The sequence below is a fragment of the Amphiprion ocellaris genome, chromosome 1 (assembly GCF_022539595.1).
Source record: "Amphiprion ocellaris isolate individual 3 ecotype Okinawa chromosome 1, ASM2253959v1, whole genome shotgun sequence".
NCBI classification, from domain to species: Eukaryota; Metazoa; Chordata; class Actinopteri; family Pomacentridae; genus Amphiprion; species Amphiprion ocellaris.
Window position 1 is genome coordinate 20,740,613 of NC_072766.1, and position 19,671 is coordinate 20,760,283.

Sequence of the window (19,671 nt, forward strand, 5' to 3'; positions counted from 1 at the left end):
AACAGATGGAGGGTTCTGTGATGTTGTAGGATTAAGGCTCTGAATCAAGTCCCAGCCATCTCTGTGGCAGGAGTGGAGTTTATTGTCTGTGATACTAAGCTTACCACAGATACATATTTGGTGCCTCATATTTCTCAAATTCTAATAAATGCCAAGCTCATTTCTCCTTGAAAATATTTTCACGTGCACACTGATAATTTCACATTTTCCTCAAGGAAAAATGAGATTTAAAAAAAAAAAAAATGCGCACAAATCAAAATCGTAACATATGCCGTAGCTTCATATACACTGGCAAAATCTGAAAAGCAACTAAACAAAGAATTCAACCACTCTTTAGCATCTGTTGTCATCTTAATCAACTCTTTTTTATTCTGTCTGACAGCCATGACCTTGCTTCTTCTCACACGTCCCTCTCACATTCATATGTCACTTTACCACTGTCTAGCACGCAGAGATTAATAATCACAGTCAAGAGTGTGAAATGGAGGTTTCTGCCTGTTTTAGCACCACTCTGAGGGCTGTCTCTGTGCTGTCTGTCACGGACATAATACAGTAAGGATAAGGCACAAATGAGCTTGGCCACTCCCCTTGCTCAGGGAGCACGTGTGCACCATAATTAGAGTGGGATGATGTCACCAAAGAGCTCAGACCCCTCCTGCTCTATTATCCATGCGCAGCTGAAAAATGCTCACTCTAGGCCTCTCCCTTATCCTGTTTAATTACATGGAAGGAATTATTGTAGTTTTGGGGATTAGTGGAAAAAGCAGGAACAGTTATCTACTTGATGCTGTGCAGAGTTAAAAGCAGAATTTGTGTCTCACCTTTGAGAGAGACTCCACTGATGGATCAGTATGACTTGGCATGTCTTGCGATGCTTTAGGACATGTGCCTGAATTTATTAAATTCATACCCTCTCTATTTCATTTTCTTTATCAGTTTATTCATTAAGAGCCAATTTACTCTGTTATTCTTTGGCTTAGAATCGCTTTTGTGAAATAGACCGCAGAATTATTTTGAATGGGGACATCTGGATGCTCTCATATCATATTGATACCCCTTTCCATGACATCATTATGAATTGTATTGAAATGCTTTTTATCTTTTCCATAGTGATATTTCACTGGGTTGGTGTGGGGTGCATAGTACATGCTCTCAAAATAATTTAAGTTTTAATATGATACTCTTTTCTGCTTAATTCTGTACAGTTTTGGATGTAGGGTTTATGTCATTGTCTGGTAGGCTAAGTCACATTGCATTTTTTATGCAAAATTGATATCTATTACCAAATATACTGTATGTATATACCATTAAAAAAACTAAACATATAAAAAAAACATAAGTCTTAGCTACAGCTATTTAATAGGCATTTAACTATAGCCCCGATAAGGTTGTGATAGTATGCCTATGTGAAAGATTCATGGGCGCTGCAGTTTGTGAAATTAATCAGTAAATCATAAAATGTTGAAATGACCAGGTGTTCAAAGTAAATTGCCAAGTAGAGTGTAGGTAACAATTTACCTTAACATACAAAATTAATTCTGAGTAGTCAAGTGAGAAATTGAAATGGAGGAAACGATATACAGCACAAATTAACTCAGCTCTGTGTGAAATGACACGACTTAAACCAGATGATGCAAAGCAACGCTGATTTCTGAAATTATCTGCAAAGAGCCTACTATGATTCTTGTTGCCTGCAATATGTCTGCAAATTTCAAAGAAAATGGAGCCTTTTCAGTGAATCAATCCCTACAGTAGAGACTCTTAATTACACTGCTCTCTGTTACCTAGACATCTGAATAACACACAATGTTAGCATCGCCAAACAGCCAATCAGGCTTTCTTTATTCTTGCCATCTGGTAGGATTTTAAACGTTCCTTTGACTGTCTTACTTCTGCCAACTCAGCTAATGATCAATTGTATTTATTTATTTTACCTTTCCAGCAAAACCTGACATCACTGGCCACAAACGAAGTGAAAATAAAAATGAGGGGGAAAATGCAATGCTTTACTGCAAGTCTGTCGGCTACCCACATCCCACCTGGACATGGCGTAAAGTGGACGGAACATCCTACACAGTATGTGTGCATGTTGTATATATACAGTATATCAATCTAAAAAATAGAAAAAAGAAGCTGTACAGGCACAATAGACAGACACAGTAGAGGGCATGCTACTGTTCTCACCTACTCTTTTTTTCAGCATAGTTAACTTTGAGACATGGTCATTGTGTTCCAGGACATTGACAACTCCACTGGACGCTTCTTCATCACTAACAGAGACAACTACACAGAGCTCAACATATTAAATCTGGATATAAACACAGATCCTGGAAAATATGAATGCAATGCCACTAACGTGATTGGAAACACAGCTGAGACCACTATACTACGAGTGCGCAGCCATCTCGCTCCACTATGGCCTTTCCTGGGTGTGCTGGCAGAAATTATAATCCTAGTAGTCATCATCGTTGTGTATGAGAAACGCAAGAGGCCAGATGACATTATGGACGGTAAGAAAACTTTTTCTCTGTTAATCAAGTATGAATGTATATATCACATATTATTTAAAATACTACAAACCAAAACCTGTGAGACACTTTAATGTTGTCCAGGTACAGAAATTGTCTAATAATTGCAATATTCAAAATGACAATGAAAGTAAATTCATATATGGCCAAGAGATGTGCACGGAAGTAAACTTTGAACCATGTGGTTACAAGATTTGTGTTCTTGCTCTTGAATGGTGTGCCAAAAGGAGAACCGAAGGACATTGTCACATAAACAGTAAGCTACATTTTAGACACATGCAAATATGACCTGTATAGATGCACATCAGGTAAACATTTTGTGTATTTGTACACATTTGTGTACTATAATGATGATTCTGGTTACAGATGTTTTGATTGTGATAGAAGAATAACAGTGTTAATCAACCTGCGGTTACCAGCCTGTCGCTATAAAACACATCAGTCCCAACTTATAATGTAATTGGTTACGATTCTTTTCCCCTTCCCCCTTCTTTCCAAATGGCAACATAATCTAAATGGGTGGTAAGTGAGATATCCTGCATGGTTTTGGAGATTTTTTTCCCCCCTTTCTGTCAATTTGTATGTTTTTACAAGCTTACAGTTCATCCAAAAACATTACGATCTCTGACGAGATATTGCTGAAATACTAACACAATAAATTCAGTTTGCTTTGTACCAGTTATGGTGAAATAAAAACTTGTCTCCATTCATTGCCATTTCCATAAAGTTGAACCCATAAAATCTGATATGTTTCTATAGGAGATAGGCAAATGCTTTGATAGATACTGGAATCAGTTTTGTATTTCTTCACAGAGCCATCAGTTTTAGTCAGGAATCGTAGTTATAAATAATAATTTGCAGATTTGTACTAATCCAACTTAATCACGTGAGCGGAAGAAGTTAATAAAACAATCCTAAACCAGTTCAGAACCTAAGTCTGGGGAGATTATCTAAAATACAAAATGCACATCACTGATGAACAGGCCCTAATATTCAGTTTTACTTTTACCTATTAAAAAAAAAAACAACTAAAAAACACAAGCAGGTCTTGAATCATTTTCACTATTGTTTGAATAACTATGACCCTGGCTTGTTAAGTGTACTCACTTGCTTAACATGCCGTAACATAGTGTATTTAATAGGCTGCGCTGCTGACTCGTGAGCAAAAAATATAAAGCTAATGGATTGTTTTGTGTTCTCTGCATGGTTCATTTTGATGTCTTCCTGACACAAGTAAAACAACAAACATTTCAATGCATTTTGCATAATACTTCTGCCTCAACAAACGGCTCTTACTGGAAAGCAAACACACATTGAATCAGCACATAGATCCATCTGGACTTGCAATAATATTAAGGCTATAACCCGCCTAGGCCATTTTCCAATACTAAGTCTCACCGTGTAACAAATGGTACTTGCTCCATTCAATAGCATATATTGGTATGAGCATTTCAGTGTCTAGCCCTCTAACACAGGGTAACCCTTATTTTCCAATGTCATCTACAGACACTCTCCTCTATTCAGGCCAATATAGTTGAAGTATTAGAGAGGTACTTGACTGCTAAAGTACTAAAAAAGCATCAAGAGCTTTAGCTCTGTTGGCCAGTTGAGGTTACGCGTAAGTATCTGCAGTCTGAGGGAGAACAGTATGCTGATATAGCAAAACTATATCTAATGTGAACAAAGAAATGCACAGAAAACACAGAAATGAAGAAAACAAAAATAAAAAGTACAGGAAAAAAATGACACAAAGTGCAGCTTAATTTAATTTAGTATCCATCCACTCACTTTTCAGCTGGAGATATCTGAGTATTTTTACTTTAACACTTTATGTTTAGTTAAATCTAGTACAAAATGCACAAGATTGCTTTTTCCACTTTAAACTAAGGAAGTGGCCCGTGCTTCAGGAGGCAGACAGAATCACAAGACTGTCACAAGATGACAACGTCTAGAAAGCCCAAAGGCATCTCCAGTCACCAAAGATTCTGTCTGACCTCGACTCATATGGCTTTGCCTTCTTTTCATTTTCAAATACAACATGAACACTAGCAAAACACAAAGCCTCCACAGTAATTCCACTCATGTGAATCACTCCAGCTGGGCAGCAGTTGTACGCCACACTCTAATACAGACTAAACAAATACAGATTCTGGGTACATCCTGCCTTTCATTTACTTAGCTCAATATATATTAAAAAAAAAAAAAAAAAGATTTACCATGTAAAATGTGCAAGGATTATTAAGCAGATAATCCCCAATGTCTTAAACTGTTCTTCGGACATGATGCTGCTTCTCATTTCGATCCTCTTAATTCTGCACATACACTTAACCCTCATAGCAAGGGCTAGGGTGACTGGTTAGAAATAGATTAATCGTTTAATGGGGTCCAAAGTAGTGCTTATTGATGCTTCACAGTTCACTTATTAATGACTGTAAACATCACTTGCAACTACATAATATTCACTGACGTTTAAGATGTTTTCATAGGACAGATATGAGCTACCACAATGGTTCTTGAAGTTTAAAGCTTTAGCAAACTATTAAGACACTGTATGTATTTATAGTCATTCTATGGAATGTATAAAGTATATTTTTCAACACAAGTGTAAAAGGTGTTCTTATGTTTGTGATTAGAAAAAAAAAAACAAGCAAACAAATACGCATTTGGGTTTGGTATTTGCTTGAAACAGATTTATGCGCACACAGATACAAATAAACCACACGGCTCAAGTAAGCTGCATGGCCTCTAGTTTGGTTTCATCTACTGCAAAAATGAAGCGATTAAGGTAGATTATATTTGCCATGTTTATGCCATTCAAATCAGGAATGAGGACTCCCAGCTCACGATGCACAGCCTCTCTAAAATCTCCTTTTAGCATCCTGTATTCCCAGAGGTTTTGGCCCCTGTCTGTGTGCATTATGAATTCTGGTCTCTTGATGGCTTAGCTGTGTTTGAACACTTTTATACTCCACAGCCAAAGGCTCTGTGCAGAGGCTGACATTTCTATCCTATGTTTCAAAACCAGTTGCTGAAATTACAGGTTTTGCTGTGTGATGATTTCCTAAATAACAGCTGACTTTATGTAATAAGACAAATCTTAAGCTATGAATCTTGCAACCACATACTGTATTTTTTTAAGTAAAGAAGTGAAATTACAACTGATGCAGTCTGACTTGATGTGGTACAATGATTATGAATGATTATTATTGTTTGTTAATCTCACACAGTAAAAATCTGTTATTTGCTGTTGTGCTTGCAAAGCCATAATAGTAAACATAGCTTTTGTGGTGTATAAATATGAGGTGTGAAAATAGTGATATATGCTGACAGATGTTCCTCCTCCAAGGTGTCACAGAACCATGTTTTTGTCTAACATTATAACTGCCATAATCTGCTCCATTTTAATGCCATGGAATGCTGCTAATGCTGCTTATCTCAGACTTACAACTGCATGGAAAATATCTCACTGTGACTGGTTATTTACCTGTTAACACATTTCATCTGTATGCAAAACACCGACCACCTTGTCAACCCCTAGGCTGTGGGATTTAGAACTAACTTTTTTATCGGTGCAACAATATTCACGACTATTCACCAGTTCTGCCTGCAGTATTCCTTACTGCTGCATTGTAATGCACTGCATGTTGTTTACTGCACTACCACATAGTTAGCAAGAATGACAATTGTATGTGTTTTCCGGACTAAGAAAACTGATTAAACTAATAATCTATATTTTCATTAAGTTCATGTACTAGTGTAAGGGCTGGATACATCCTTTCGATGCTAAGAGACAGCTTCGAGGAGATACATGTCTTTATGCCAAGTCAGTTACACTATCACACCCATGTACCAGGCACTGTCAAAATCACTATGAAATCACTGAGTGTAATTAAAAGATGGCTTTAAGTGAGCCATCTGTAACCCTCCTACACATATGCTCAGTCTGAAATGAACAGGAACCAGATGAGACTCAGATGGTGTGTGAGGTTAAGTTTTCAATGTTTGGTGATAAAGCTGCTCTTTCAGGGACCATGTCACAGTATTTTTTTTTTTCACATTTCAGCCCTTCAACTCTAAATGTCACTGCTGATCATTTTCCAAATTCAAATAGTTGCGTTTTTCTGAATGTGTTTTTTTCTTTACCCAAGCAGCCATTGGTGTCCACATTGTTTATAGTGTAAGAAGCTGCCAATTTCACATTCATGCTGTGATTGTCAGACATAAAAACATATACATACCAGCGTGTACAGTATAAGCTTTTCAGCAGCTGACTCCCACGTCTGTAATGTCAGAGCGTCCTACCACTGCATGACTGTACCACACCACAATTCAAGTATTCAAGGCAAGCTGTGTTTCCAGCTGCCTTACTGCACAATACAAATGCACAAATAAAGAATTGTCTCAATTTTTTTTGCTGTTTGCAGAAAATTTCAGGTGTAAGAAAGTTGATTTTCGTACCATTTTGAAATTACAGTGAACTAATAGCTGCCTGGGAAAACAGGAAAACTTTGATAACAGCACAGTCCATATTAGCAGTAAATGTGCTGAAACATGCAAGAGAGGCATTTTTCTGTTATCTTAATCTCACAGTGTGCTTTTTTTTGTCCTCTTCTCTCCGCATGTCAAAGATGATGAACCAGTTGGAACCATGTAAGTAAACATACTTGTATTGCTGACATGTAATTCATATGGAAGTACTGGGTTGTGTGACTTGCCTTTTACCTGTAGGTCACTAAATCTTAACTACTTCTTTCCTAGGAAAACAAATTCAACAAACAACCACAAGGACAAAAATATTCGCCAGAGGAATACAAAATAAGCAATTTACTCAAGTGAGCACTGTTATAGGGGATGGGTGCTAAATATAGAACTGACTGTGAGGATTATCCATAGTCACGCCTTCTCTTGATTTTCTCTCCACAGATGAGATGGCTAAACTGCATTTTTTTGACTTCATGAAGGTATCAGAGATGGATAGAGCTCCGGGCAGTTTTGAAAAAGCATATCTTGTCTCATTTTATGAGAAACAATATCAGCATAACACTGGCAACAAAAAGAACATAATGGCTGTCTTAAGCATGCCTTATTCAGTCTTACATGGAGAATTCAGGCTGACGAATAATGACTAAAACCACCACAGAGGTGTACACATTTTTAATGTGATGTTGATGTCTCCTTCATTAATTTTATCATATCCTCAGATGAGGTGATCCCTTTTGTATTACATATCATGTACAATGCATGCAAGATAATTACGCAATAGGATACTCAGAATAGACATTTTCTGTTGTTATCCCTCGTGTGGCTTTTTTTTGCATCCAAAATGACCTATGTTTTTTTATGGAGTCATCCTTGTTTATATATATATATATATATATATATATATATATATATATATATATATATATATATATATATATATATATATATATATATATATATTAGTTTTATTCTTGGAAATTTGTACAGCATATCATGGTCATTTAACTATATTTGATTTGTGACAAGTCTACTTTTAACAGAACTTTTATTGTGAAGCAAGGGCTTCAATGACTGGCAGTATTTAAATTTAATTGAGAGTGCTTACAGAAAATGATTACTGTGTGTTTAACTATCTTAACAAAAATGATATGTGTATTATTTTTATTTTCTTTCCAGAGTAACTTAGATGTCTTGTATATGTTGAAGTATGAGTGTTCAAATGATAGGAAATCTGTAAAAAAAAATAATATTTTTTTTATATTTCCCAATTTCATTAATTGATTTTTTATTTTTATTTTTCTCTCTAACTGTATAGCATGGCTATAATCCTATGCAATATGTATTCTTAAATAGATATATGGAGGGCAGTTTGTTTTACTCAGTGAAGCTTTAATATTGTGGGATCACTTGGAAGCTGGCATAGCAAAATTCACTGCTGTAGCTGCATGACTCCTCTTTCAATACAATGTATCCATGTGTGTTGCGGTGGAAATGGGCCTGCATTAAGATGGGAACAGAGGGACCAGAGTATATAGCCACGATCAAACAAATGAGTGAGACCAATATTTTTTTTTCTGAATAAAAAGTTTAAAAATGAATCCAGTTTTTTTTTTTATTTGCAAGTCTTCTAACCAACTGAACCAATACCATTCAAATTATCCTCTATATCCATATACCATAGCAAATAATGTGTAAAAGCATTTCAGAGAACACCAGCAGCACAGCAAGAAATGCTCCACCTCCAAAATGCACAGCCTACACAAACTGTAGAAGAAAACACACACGTACACACTTTGCACTGACTTGACCTTTCTGCCTTCAACTGTTGTTAGGATTCTTTACTCTTCAAGCAGTTTCTTCAGTTCCCCCTCCATATTCTCTACAAATGCATAAAAGGTGGGATCCAACATACAAACACGCAAGATGGACTCCAAGTCACCTTGTGCCAAAGAACTGCGATGATACATTTTAGGCAGAGTCAAAGCAGCCTCTCCCAAGAAGTGCTGCGGAAGGTCAAGAGGATATTTCAGTAAAATTAAATTGAAGAAACTGAGTAGCCTGTGTTAAAATTAACAATTTAAATACATTTAAATGAAAGTCATGTGCCTCGTGAAAATCAATAAAAACACTGTGCTCCTTGGTTAACACTGCAGTGCGGACTTTCTATCTGGCTCAGTAGCAACTCTAGGTTTTCCCACCATACTCCTAGTTGTGTAGTCTACTCTGTCACTGTTGCTATAGCCGCTTCCCTCTTCAGCTCTGGCAAATCAATCATTGCTGGCTGATGTAAACATGTCGCTACCGGTGCACCAGTGCAGGAATGTCACCACTGAAAATCAAATTAGCAACTCTGGTAGCCTATACTATGGAATACAGAAAGATTTACCTGCCACTAATAGGCTTATTCATCATTATGGAAATTTGGCTGGCAAGAGCTTGAATGTGACATTCATTTATATATTGAAGTCCAGCAGTCTAAGCTTAACACAAAATTACAATAAATGCAGCGAATGTTTAACTTTGTTAGGTGTTAGCGTTTCATGACCTGCTGTTCACTGCGTTTCGCTTTTAGCAATTAATACCTGGGTAAGGCGCTTGATGGACAAAGATCCTTGGACGACCTCAGGCTCAACTCCCACAGCCTTCCCTTGACAAGTATGCTAGCACAGAGTGACACACAAAAGACGAATAAAAGATTTGACAAACACGACATGAAACCACAGGGTTAAGAGACCAATCAATGGCCTCATTACTAATTGAAAGATATCCACCCCGCAAAGGCCTTTCATCTTCACTGTGAACTCCTTCAGTGTGTCTGTTTGCTAAAGGTCAACTTCAGCCCCATAGTGGACTCCATTCCGTTCACAGTCCTTCATGTTTAAAGCTGTTAAGCCTAGAAAAGCTGGATGTAAGTTTCACCTCAGGATCCCATTTGTAATTACCCATATGTTGTGACATGACAATATATAAAGTGACTACAGCCATTTAGCAGAACTGAATAATAAAGCAACAACAATCTCATTCCAACAGTATGCCATTGAGAGCATACATTTCCTACGCTTAAATGGCTTAATGCCATGTTTTGCTGTTTTTCTTTTTTTGTTATTGATATTTTTTAGCCTCAAGAGACAAAGGTTTGTTTTCATAATTAACAATTTGATTGCCTAAAGCAATATTAAGAACTAATTTTCTGAGTGGCTTCAGGGTGATGCCATTTTAATATTTGTATTTATAAATCAATTATATGATTGTTTTACATTCCTCTGTGATTGTATGTTCAGGGTGGAGCATGTTGTAATCTAAACCACATCCTGTACTGTGGTTAGTCAATAATTCATACACATTATATAGTGTATCTTACTCCACCTGCTGTATCTGACACGGCACCTCCAATAATCGGACAGGGTTGTAAATAGCACCATCTAGTGGGAATAATATGGCCACTGTTGATGAAGATGACCACAGCTTTGTGGCATAACCACTGTTCTTGAGTGATGCATCTAAGAAAACTTCAGTAATGTCGTTTTAGCATTAGGATGATACCATTACTCAATTTACAAAATATTATACAATAAATGGTTACACAAAAGATCCTTTACAAATTTCAATAAATCGAAACTCCAGCAGGAAGAAAGACACATTGATTTTTTGATATTGTACAGCTAGTGCAAGCTTCAAGTTACCACCTATTTTGGGGATTTCTAAAAATAAAGGATTTGTGCATCAGTCCTGATTTCGATATAGAAATTGCATTTGCTGAAATGTACGGTGGGCTACCTGTGTTGCTGGTGCAGGGCCCTCAGTAGGTGGCTGATTAGGGTGCAGTGGGACGTCATCCTGAGTGGTGACAGGAACATACTCCATCAGCTTTGCCACAGCACTTGAACACTCATCTATGGCCTCGGTTCTGCCTCTTCCATCAAACTGCATCCTTACCATGCGGCTCTCTCCCTGCAGAAATCCACAAATACACTCAGTCTGTATCTGTCAGTATAAACTGTGCCAATGAAAACACAATCTGTGGTTTCTGTGTTTCCTTTGTGAAATCAGCATCTCATTAAGAAAAAAAAAGCTTGGGTATACAGGGAGACTTAAAAGGAATATTCAAGCAGCTGAAGTATGAGGCAGCCATGTATTAGTAGTTTTCATTTTTGTTACGGTAATGTAATGGTTTCTTAGAAGGAGAGTTAAGTTTACCTTGAAATGAATGCTAACCACTGACTGAAATGGATCTCATGACTCACCTGCACAGTAAAGCGAACTAACAAGTTATCAGATTTCTGATGTACTTTGAGAGAATCAGAGCCACAGAGCAAAGGAATTGTATCCTGGAAAAAGACCAGAGAAAAACATCTTTAGCAGCCAGTAAATAAAATCCTTTTTTCCATTGGTGACTTCTACTTATAGATAACATAATATTTTTGATGCTTTTTTACAAATTATTGGATCCAAATTATATACAAAAGAAACCATCACAGCTGTGAAGCTGATAGGGAAAAAAATGTTACACGAAACTGTCTGCAGGGGTCTCTGTTTACTCAGTAACCTCTGAGCCTCTGAGCTTCAGCTGTGAGGATTATAAGCTTTGTTCACAGAAGCGGGCATCAAGCAACAAGCAAACAATAGCCTATATTATGATTTTGTCAAAAACATTTCACAAATACATTTGTTTTGACTTTAAAAATAACAATTATTCATATCAAGTAGATTTTCCTTCAAACAACTGCAATGTGCCATGCAGTATGTGCTTTTCTGAAACGTAGCACCATCAATCCAAATCAAGTGTTAATAATAGACGTTTAAAACTGACAGTTTTATAATGCTTAGTAATTTAGGGGTGGTAAAGTCTGTTTCTGCAGAATATCCAAATTCTTCATTACATACTAATTATGGACACATTTCTTGGATATAGATATGAAATCTCATTAAAACCCTAACTTAGGTACCTACTGTACTGTTAATTAATGAAAAGAAAATCCTTAGTAAGTGTGTGTAGAAAAATCTGACAAATGCAGATGCTTCCATACAGGGCACAAGGAGTCATTACTGGTTCGACAAGTACGAAAGTAATGTAAATCATTTGCTATGGCATTTACAGTCACCAGCTCCATCCTAGTTGAAGGCAACTTGTAGACCAATGTGTAAGATGTTAATTTCAACCTTTTGGAAAACTGGTTTATTATACTTGCTAAAGTGATAAAACTCAGAGATTCAGTGCCAAGGATCGTTAGAGCGGATGTGATGGCTCAAAGTGGACCAAACGTTTACTGAAACAAATTTGATGTTGTTTTTTTCCTTTTTTCAGTATGCATAATTTCAAGATATAAATGCATTTACAGATAGGTTTTGCGAAGTTCTGCCTGGTTTTTCAGGAGTATCCATACTCTGAGTTGACTGCTGAAGATCCTTAGTAACGCCCCGATTCTCTTTAAGACAGCCAATATTAGCTATGTTCAAAGACAGTTTGGAAAGTTTCCGTCAGACCTTATCATAGCCTATAGGTCGGAGCTCTCTGTATTGAAAGTTCCTGAGCATTCACTGCACCAATCTATAATAGACCAGTCTAACGTCCTCAGTGAAAGCTCTCTGCAGTCTGACCTGAATATCTGTCTGGCTCAGCAACCTGGCACAGCAAGATAGCTGCGTCTCCTGCCAGAACACCATTAATGAGACATTGAGTAGTCCCTCAAATTTCTGTTGTCTGCAGGGCAGCGTTGACTTTTCATTTCTGCATGTGAACTTTACTACCAAGTAAAATATTTTAATAAAAATGTTAACCAAGCCTGAAGAGGTTTTGAGCTTTTTGTGAGCCTGAACTTGAACATTATACCGATAATATCTCTAAGCAATTTTGAAACAGTATGCTAGAGGTTCTGAGAAATATTTAGCTATACCCATCTGAGACACTGCAGGCAAAGCCCAACAGATTTAAGCAGAAATGCCAAGATCTTCAGCAGAATATTTCATATGGCCTTCATCGAAGATTTTATCTGGAAAGAGGACTTCTGTTATTGATTCTGCAAAGGAAATTGTATGTGTGTGTGTGTGTGTATGTATGTATGTGTGTACAATTATTTTTCAATATAAATCTAAAAGCACAAAAACAGACAAACAACTACTAAATGTAGTAGAATATTATAAATGTCTCTCTTCTTGAGGAGGGTGGCACAGTCGTCATGTTCCACCACAAATATCATTTTTGCACAGCTTAGCTACTAATTAATAGAATTCGTATTTAGTGTTCCCTCCATATGGAGGAGCACAACCAACAATAATAACTGTGACATAGTATAGATTGCCAGTGTTAGAGCATGACATTTGCAGCTGCAGCTTTAAATGATTTCCAAGAATTCCCCTATGGCTTCAATTTGTTACTTTGAAGTGGGTACATAATTTCATCTGAAGGTACATTGCAACATTGCAATAGACTCTTGTATGACATTGTTTATTGCACTGACATCTGCTGCATTCTAGAAGTGTAAATTAATTGATGTAGCCTGCAGAACAGCTGCAAAAAATTAAACAGATTATTTCTTTGTATTCATGTGACTTAAGTCTTTACTACATGTTCATTTTTGTCAAAATATCCTTTACATTTTGAACCACAAACTCTGCATATTCTAATCTATAATAACAAACGTTCAAAGTACATAGTATACTGAACCATGACACCATCCATAGGCTAGGGTTTTTTTGTTTTTTTTTTTACTTTTAATCTCATTTCCTGAAAGGTCAAGTCATGAATACAATGAATCATATACAAGTCAGGTTCCAAGATGATTCCATTGCACATTCTTAAGGTTTGAATCAACAGTATAATGAATTAAATGGATGATATTAAACCTTTAAAGAAAGAATTTCCTTCACACCACTAACAACTTCATCCATAAGGTTGGATCAAAACAGTGTACCACAATCTGGAATCTGGAATATGAGGCTTATCCTTCAGATGTTGTGTGCATGCCAAAGGGGAAATCCATGAAAACATAAACAAATAAACTAAAAACAGTCACATAGTTTCCTTACCAAACTTTCTTGTCCTTGCAATATCAGCAAGTATCCCGATTCCACTATTGTGAGGACAATTACAGGTTTGTCACCTAGGGCCTCAAATACCTAATGAAGAGAAAGAATATTAATGAATTACTTATTAGATTTCCTGACAAGTGCTCTAGATGTATGCTCTCTGGAATGGTGTTAGGTGTTTGCTTACATGATAACATGGGTAACCGTTACAGATTAAGGTAAAGGACACAGTTATATAGTACCATATAGTTCAGCACAGCATTATAAGGTTGTCCATTCTGAGCTATAGAGCACCTGCTTTGACAATCTAGTGTGTGCTTTATGTCATTTAAAAAAAAATGGATTAAAATGTTCCTCACAAAGGTGAACTACCTAATGTGGACCATAGATATTTGAAATAATTACTTTTTAGTATGAAACCAGTCTGGTAAATTCTTGTAATTCCACAGTCAAAAATCACCTTGAATTGTACATTTCACTCTGTAGTGTGGTAGTTTTATGGGTTGACTGTAAAAAGCCCTTAGACTAATTTTAGATAAATAGCTCTGAATGTATGCCTATTATTCTCAGACTTTTCATGAAGTATACTGTACAATGTAGGTATATTTTAGTTTCAGAGCCACTCGTCCCTGTCTTCACAGAAAATATACAGCTCCAGCTTGCCATCTAGAGTCTGATGCAGTTAATGAAAGCTAAAACCACAATGGTTTCTTTCCTTATTTTGTCTTCCCAAACTATCTTGAAGACGACTAACTAGAAACATAACACAATTCAATGGCAATTTAAAGTTTATGACAAAGTGAAAACATGATTATTAGAAAATTATGAGACCTGATTGTGCGTGACATTAGAAGGCAATGCAGACTCCCACTCATCATCCACACAATATTATATTACCATTACCAGTATAACAGAGTGTGACCAGCATTGCACAGATTTAATTTCCCACTACAAATGTTTTTCTAGAATGTAACACCTTTAGGAACAGCATTATCTAATTACTGGAAGTATATACATAAATTAGCTTTTGTCAAACTCTCCTGTCAGAGTTACTTCGTTCAGGTTCATGTAGAATGCCCAATAATTACTGAATAACATGCAAATTTCTACATAAAGTCTTGCATGTTTTTTCTTACTTATCTACAGCAGTGTATTAGCATTTTTGCTTGTACACATATTTACTCCTTTAGCATTACTTTGAATAAGCTACAGCTGAATTTTCAACCTATTTCTGGAGATTTGTTTATGTGTCTTGAAGTGCATGTGAGTATTCTGATTTTGTATCAGCCACCACACGAATACCAAAACTGAATTTAAAACAGAACTGGGAATCACTGCAGAACTGAGTAAACTTTCAAACAAAGGTCTTACAACACAAATTCTCTGACATAAACTAAAAAGGCTACAGCCTTCTTTTTAGATGCAAAATGAAAGCTGTATCAGTGACAATGGCCATTTTGTTATGTTGACATATATATGTTCGGAGTTAGTTTAGAATACATGATCCTAAATATCATCTTTAAACCTATGGTGACTACACTTTTATACTCAAATAAAGACAATTTGGGCTACCAAACCCAATGTGCTGTAGCTACACTTTGATGACCATCTGTGACTGCGTTTATAGTAAACGCACAGATTTCTTTTGATAATATGCGTAATATAAATATACTTTGGTAAATTTGATCACCCTTTGTTGGAAGTGCTGGAATAACACAGCAATTCATATTTGCCGATACATTTTATTATTCTACTTGCCCCTATTTGTGAATATTGACAGTCTTACTGCATGGGTAATCAGAAAGCAACAATAATAATTTGGTAAATATTTTATTGTGCAATGGAGAGGAGTATTAGGATAGATAAGGAGTACAAAAACACATTTAAAGCGGTCAAAGGTAAAAATGTTAGCTAAGCTGCTAAACAGGATAGAAAGCAGGTAAAAAAGAAAGACCCGCCCTTGGAGCCACAACCTGTGTTCTAGCTAGAAGGTAGGTCTAGAGTAGAAACCCAATTAACTTTACAAAAGGTGAATTTTAAATTTTCTATAATTGCCCTCATTAATAGTACAAGACACATGTAACGACGGTAGCTACCAGCTTAAGTTGGAGTATGCAACGCGAAATAGAGCGAGGTTAGCTTACACAAAAACGACGTTAAGCTAGTTAGCGTAACGCCGCCTAATAGCTACCAAGTGAACTTAAGTTACCTTCCAAGGCTTCCCTCCTGTCTCTCTGGAGGAGGGGACGAAACGCCCGTAGCGTTTTAACCTCCATGTCAGACTGGTGGTCATTTCAAGCTAATGAGTTGTCAACTAAAATTTGATGTTGTCTAGCAAAGCACCATCTAAGCTGCTAACTTCCGGATAGCGCGAGCAGGACAGTTTGGGTGTTGACGCAAGACGGAAGACGTGAGGGATGGATAGATAGAAAGATACATAGATAGATGTTCAGAGCTTTTCGCCTTTTAGAGTAAAAGCTTTTTACTGTCTTTGTATTGTAAGACCTTTGCTTAAGATTGTACTCAGTTCTGCAGCGATTCCAAGGTTTGTTTTCAATTCACTCTTGGTATTTCGATGGTAGCTGATACAATACAATCCTCACATGCACTTCAAGACAGTAAAAGCCTTTAACTGTCAGAGGAAACACAGTTCTTGTTGTGTAGCTCTCCCATAATCTCTGTTACAGTTAAATTGTATATGTAGCACTGTTGCCTTGCAGTGAGAAGATCCCCAGTTTGTGTCTGGCCTGGGCCTGGGATCTTTCTGCATGGAGTTTGCATTTTCTCCCTGTGCATGCGTGGGCTTTCTAGGGTACTCCGGCTTCCCCCCACAGTCCAAAAATATGCTGAGGTTAATTGGTAATCCTAAGTGATCCCTAGGTGTGAATGTGAGTGTGCTCGTTTGTCTTTCTGTGTAACCCTGTGACAGACTGCCAACCTGTCCAGGGTGTCCCCTGTCTTTACCCTAAGGCAGCTGGGATAGGCTGCAGCCCCCCACAACCCTAATGAGGATTAAGTGGTGCATAGATAATGTATGGATGTATGATATGTGACAGTGGTAAAAAGAAATGATTTTAAAGGAACATTACAGATTTCTGTAAGAAAATCAAGGTTCAGCATTATTTCGTCGGCAAACAGAGCTGTTTCCTGTCTCATCATGTAAACGATGACAGGTGCTCACATGGGTAGAGGATTTGAAACCTATTTTCTGTTCAAGGATGGCCGTCAGCTCCTGATGATCCTCTGGCCATCCACCAACACCTGGTGGGCGACTTTGATTCCTTCCCACTTGATGTTGGGACGGATTTCGGGCTGGTGAGTTTTCCTGTTTTCCAATGATAACCTGTTTTGACGCATTAGACCTACCAGCCAACATTTCAAGGTGTTAGATGGTTTGTAGTCAGTGGGGATTTATTTTAACCTTAAGACTGATGAAATGTTCCAGCATCGCTAATTATAATGGTGGATAATTATTGGCTGTGCTCCATGTAGGTGTACCATTCTCTGGGCTCTGGTATTGTGAATGCTGGCTCAGTAACATGGTTCACTTGGATACATCCTAATGCTCGAGTTATACTATTTCAGACTATACATGTAGGCAGTGTTCATGTGAGTCGGGCATACTTAGACTTGGCTTACCCTTTAGTTGTTTGGTGTATGTTCACATTTCTTTCTCTCTGTTGCAAACCCACCTACTCACAGGAGTCAACCAATCAACTTGCTTCACACTCAGGTTCGTATATCACATAGTTTAGATTGAGAAGTGTGTATGCCAGCCTCTCTGCAAGCCTTTGTGATCTGCAGTTACCCACAGCACCGTTTCCTGCACAGGTTCACAGAGAAGTTTATGTTTAACTTTTAATAAGTATAATTCCATCTTTAGACAAAACCATATATTATTCCAGATCTTCTTTGCTCTGCATCACTAAAAATGACAAATTTGATTTGAGCAGTTAGGCAGTATCAGCCTTAATAGTCTTTATCCCTTTGTGCCTCTTAGATCTGTTTAATATATTCTTGACTAACAAGAGAGGCAGACCACAGTAACGGTGAGATATAGGACAGAAGACAGACAGAGAAAGTATAATGACTCACAAAGTATTTCACAAAAACCTCAGTAAGTTAAAACTCTGATTCCTGGCAGTACCTTTAACAATAGTGTTAACATCATCATAGGACTGAATACATTAAGAAATCTTTTTGAGTCATACAAAAGTTCTTAATTTCATAGAATCAAGTGGACATTCTAAAGCGGACAGCTATGCTGATTTTGTAGGTATAAATTTTTGCTCTACATTCAGTGCGTCTACGGAAGCATTTCTCACATACAGTATACAACAGTACATTTGGTGCATCTATGACTCGTGGGAGATGCTAGTTCCAAACACATGCCTCTCTTGCTCTTTGTCTTAAAACATCTGAATTGAGAATTTTCTTCTACATACTCTACAAGTCCGGTAATGACCTGCAACCACTATACCTGAACTAAAATCTCTGAAAACTTCATATAAAAAAAAAAGCTATAAGAAAGCTTTAAAAAAATAAATGTTGCTCTTTTTTGAAGGGGAAATGAAAACTTAATTTAAAAATTTTATAGTTTAAGTGTAAATCAAATGCTGTGTCCACGATTTTTCTTTCCAGTTTGATACATGACTGTGTAACTGGACTTTTGAGACTAATGCAGTAATTTTATGTAGACCCTTTAAATGCACACTGATCAGGGACAACAAAACCTAACCCACAGTAGTGACCTCTCTAAGCAGGACAATTGACACCACCCTCCTACAAAAACTGTTCAGGAATGGCTCGATGAACATGACATAGAGCCCAAGACATTCCACATATGAAGGAGGCCAGTTTAAATCCTGTCAAACTGTACCCATGCATAGAAGAACGAGCATTGAATAGTAGTTAAAGGAAATACTGACAAAATTTTACTTTTGGTTTTTCACAATTATAGGTACCATTGTTTTTTGGGCAATATTATTAGTTAATCACATCGAAGCTGTTGACAATATGATGCTTTAGTCTGTGCTACTACGTCATATAATTATAAGCCAACGAGGGAAAAAAAAATTTAAATCTATTCACAATTTCCTGAGATCAGAATTTGTCAAAGTTTCCAGCAGAGGCTGACGATCATGCATGACTTGTCTTGAGGATGTGTCGGAGCATTTCATCATTGTTCTCACTGTTTAGACAACCATCACTCCTGTGTTCTAATGGTACATTGTGTTAACTAATCGTGTTGAAAGGCTAATTGATGATTAGAAAACCCTTGTGCAATTATGTTAGCATATGAATAAAAGTGTGAGTTTTCATGGAAAGCATGAAACTGTCTGGGTGACCCCAAACTTTTGAATGGTAGTGTGTGTTTTATCAGATTTCTCAAAAAAATAAGCACAAAATTCAGGTTTAGATCATTTATTCTCTGACAATGTTCAACATATCCATAAAAAATATGATTAAATATACTTACATATGGTGGAATATTTACTGAACAGAATAGACGTTGGAACCATTCAGTGTTATAGTTTATTAGACAGTCTTGATTCTTCAAGTGGAGAAAGTTGGTTGGATGTTTGTGTACACTACCTGAGAGTGTTTGAGATCTGTTGTCAATCATGATGCCCCG

General features: G+C 36.9%; 2 protein-coding genes across 3 annotated transcripts in view; one reads left to right on the plus strand and one right to left on the minus strand.

The window, feature by feature from the left end:
• The window catches only part of nptnb (neuroplastin b), a 28,868-nt gene extending 20,260 nt beyond the window's left edge, over positions 1–8,608 (plus strand). For both annotated transcript variants that reach the window (XM_023274927.3, XM_023274930.3), the window contains 5 exons: positions 1,943–2,076; positions 2,237–2,510; positions 7,157–7,178; positions 7,287–7,360; positions 7,452–8,608. In XM_023274927.3, coding sequence (XP_023130695.1) covers positions 1,943–2,076; positions 2,237–2,510; positions 7,157–7,178; positions 7,287–7,347 — 491 coding nt within the window. In that variant the 3' untranslated portion in view covers positions 7,348–7,360; positions 7,452–8,608. The remainder of the gene's footprint in view (positions 1–1,942; positions 2,077–2,236; positions 2,511–7,156; positions 7,179–7,286; positions 7,361–7,451) is intronic.
• Positions 8,609–8,660: 52 nt separating this feature from the next.
• Positions 8,661–16,567, minus strand: rec114 (REC114 meiotic recombination protein). The gene is made up of 6 exons (XM_023274925.3): positions 16,246–16,567; positions 14,037–14,126; positions 11,255–11,338; positions 10,788–10,961; positions 9,593–9,670; positions 8,661–9,013 (listed from the first exon to the last, which is right to left on the minus strand). Exons 1-6 carry the CDS (start codon positions 16,327–16,329, stop codon positions 8,849–8,851), a joined length of 675 nt encoding a protein of 224 aa, XP_023130693.2. The 5' UTR covers positions 16,330–16,567; the 3' UTR covers positions 8,661–8,848.
• Between the last annotated feature and the right edge of the window lie 3,104 nt (positions 16,568–19,671).

What these genes read in the sequence shown, in the direction of transcription:
- rec114 (XM_023274925.3), bottom strand. Translation starts at nt 16,329, where the DNA reads ATGACCACCAGTCTGACATGGAGGTTAAAACGCTACGGGCGTTTCGTC. An exon ending in CAGGAGGGAAGCCTTGGAAG is followed by an intron (nt 14,127 to 16,245) that starts GTAACTTAAGTT and finishes TCTCTTCATTAG; the next exon opens with GTATTTGAGGCCCTAGGTGA. An exon ending in CCATCAAGCGCCTTACCCAG is followed by an intron (nt 9,014 to 9,592) that starts GTATTAATTGCT and finishes GACCTTCCGCAG; the next exon opens with CACTTCTTGGGAGAGGCTGC.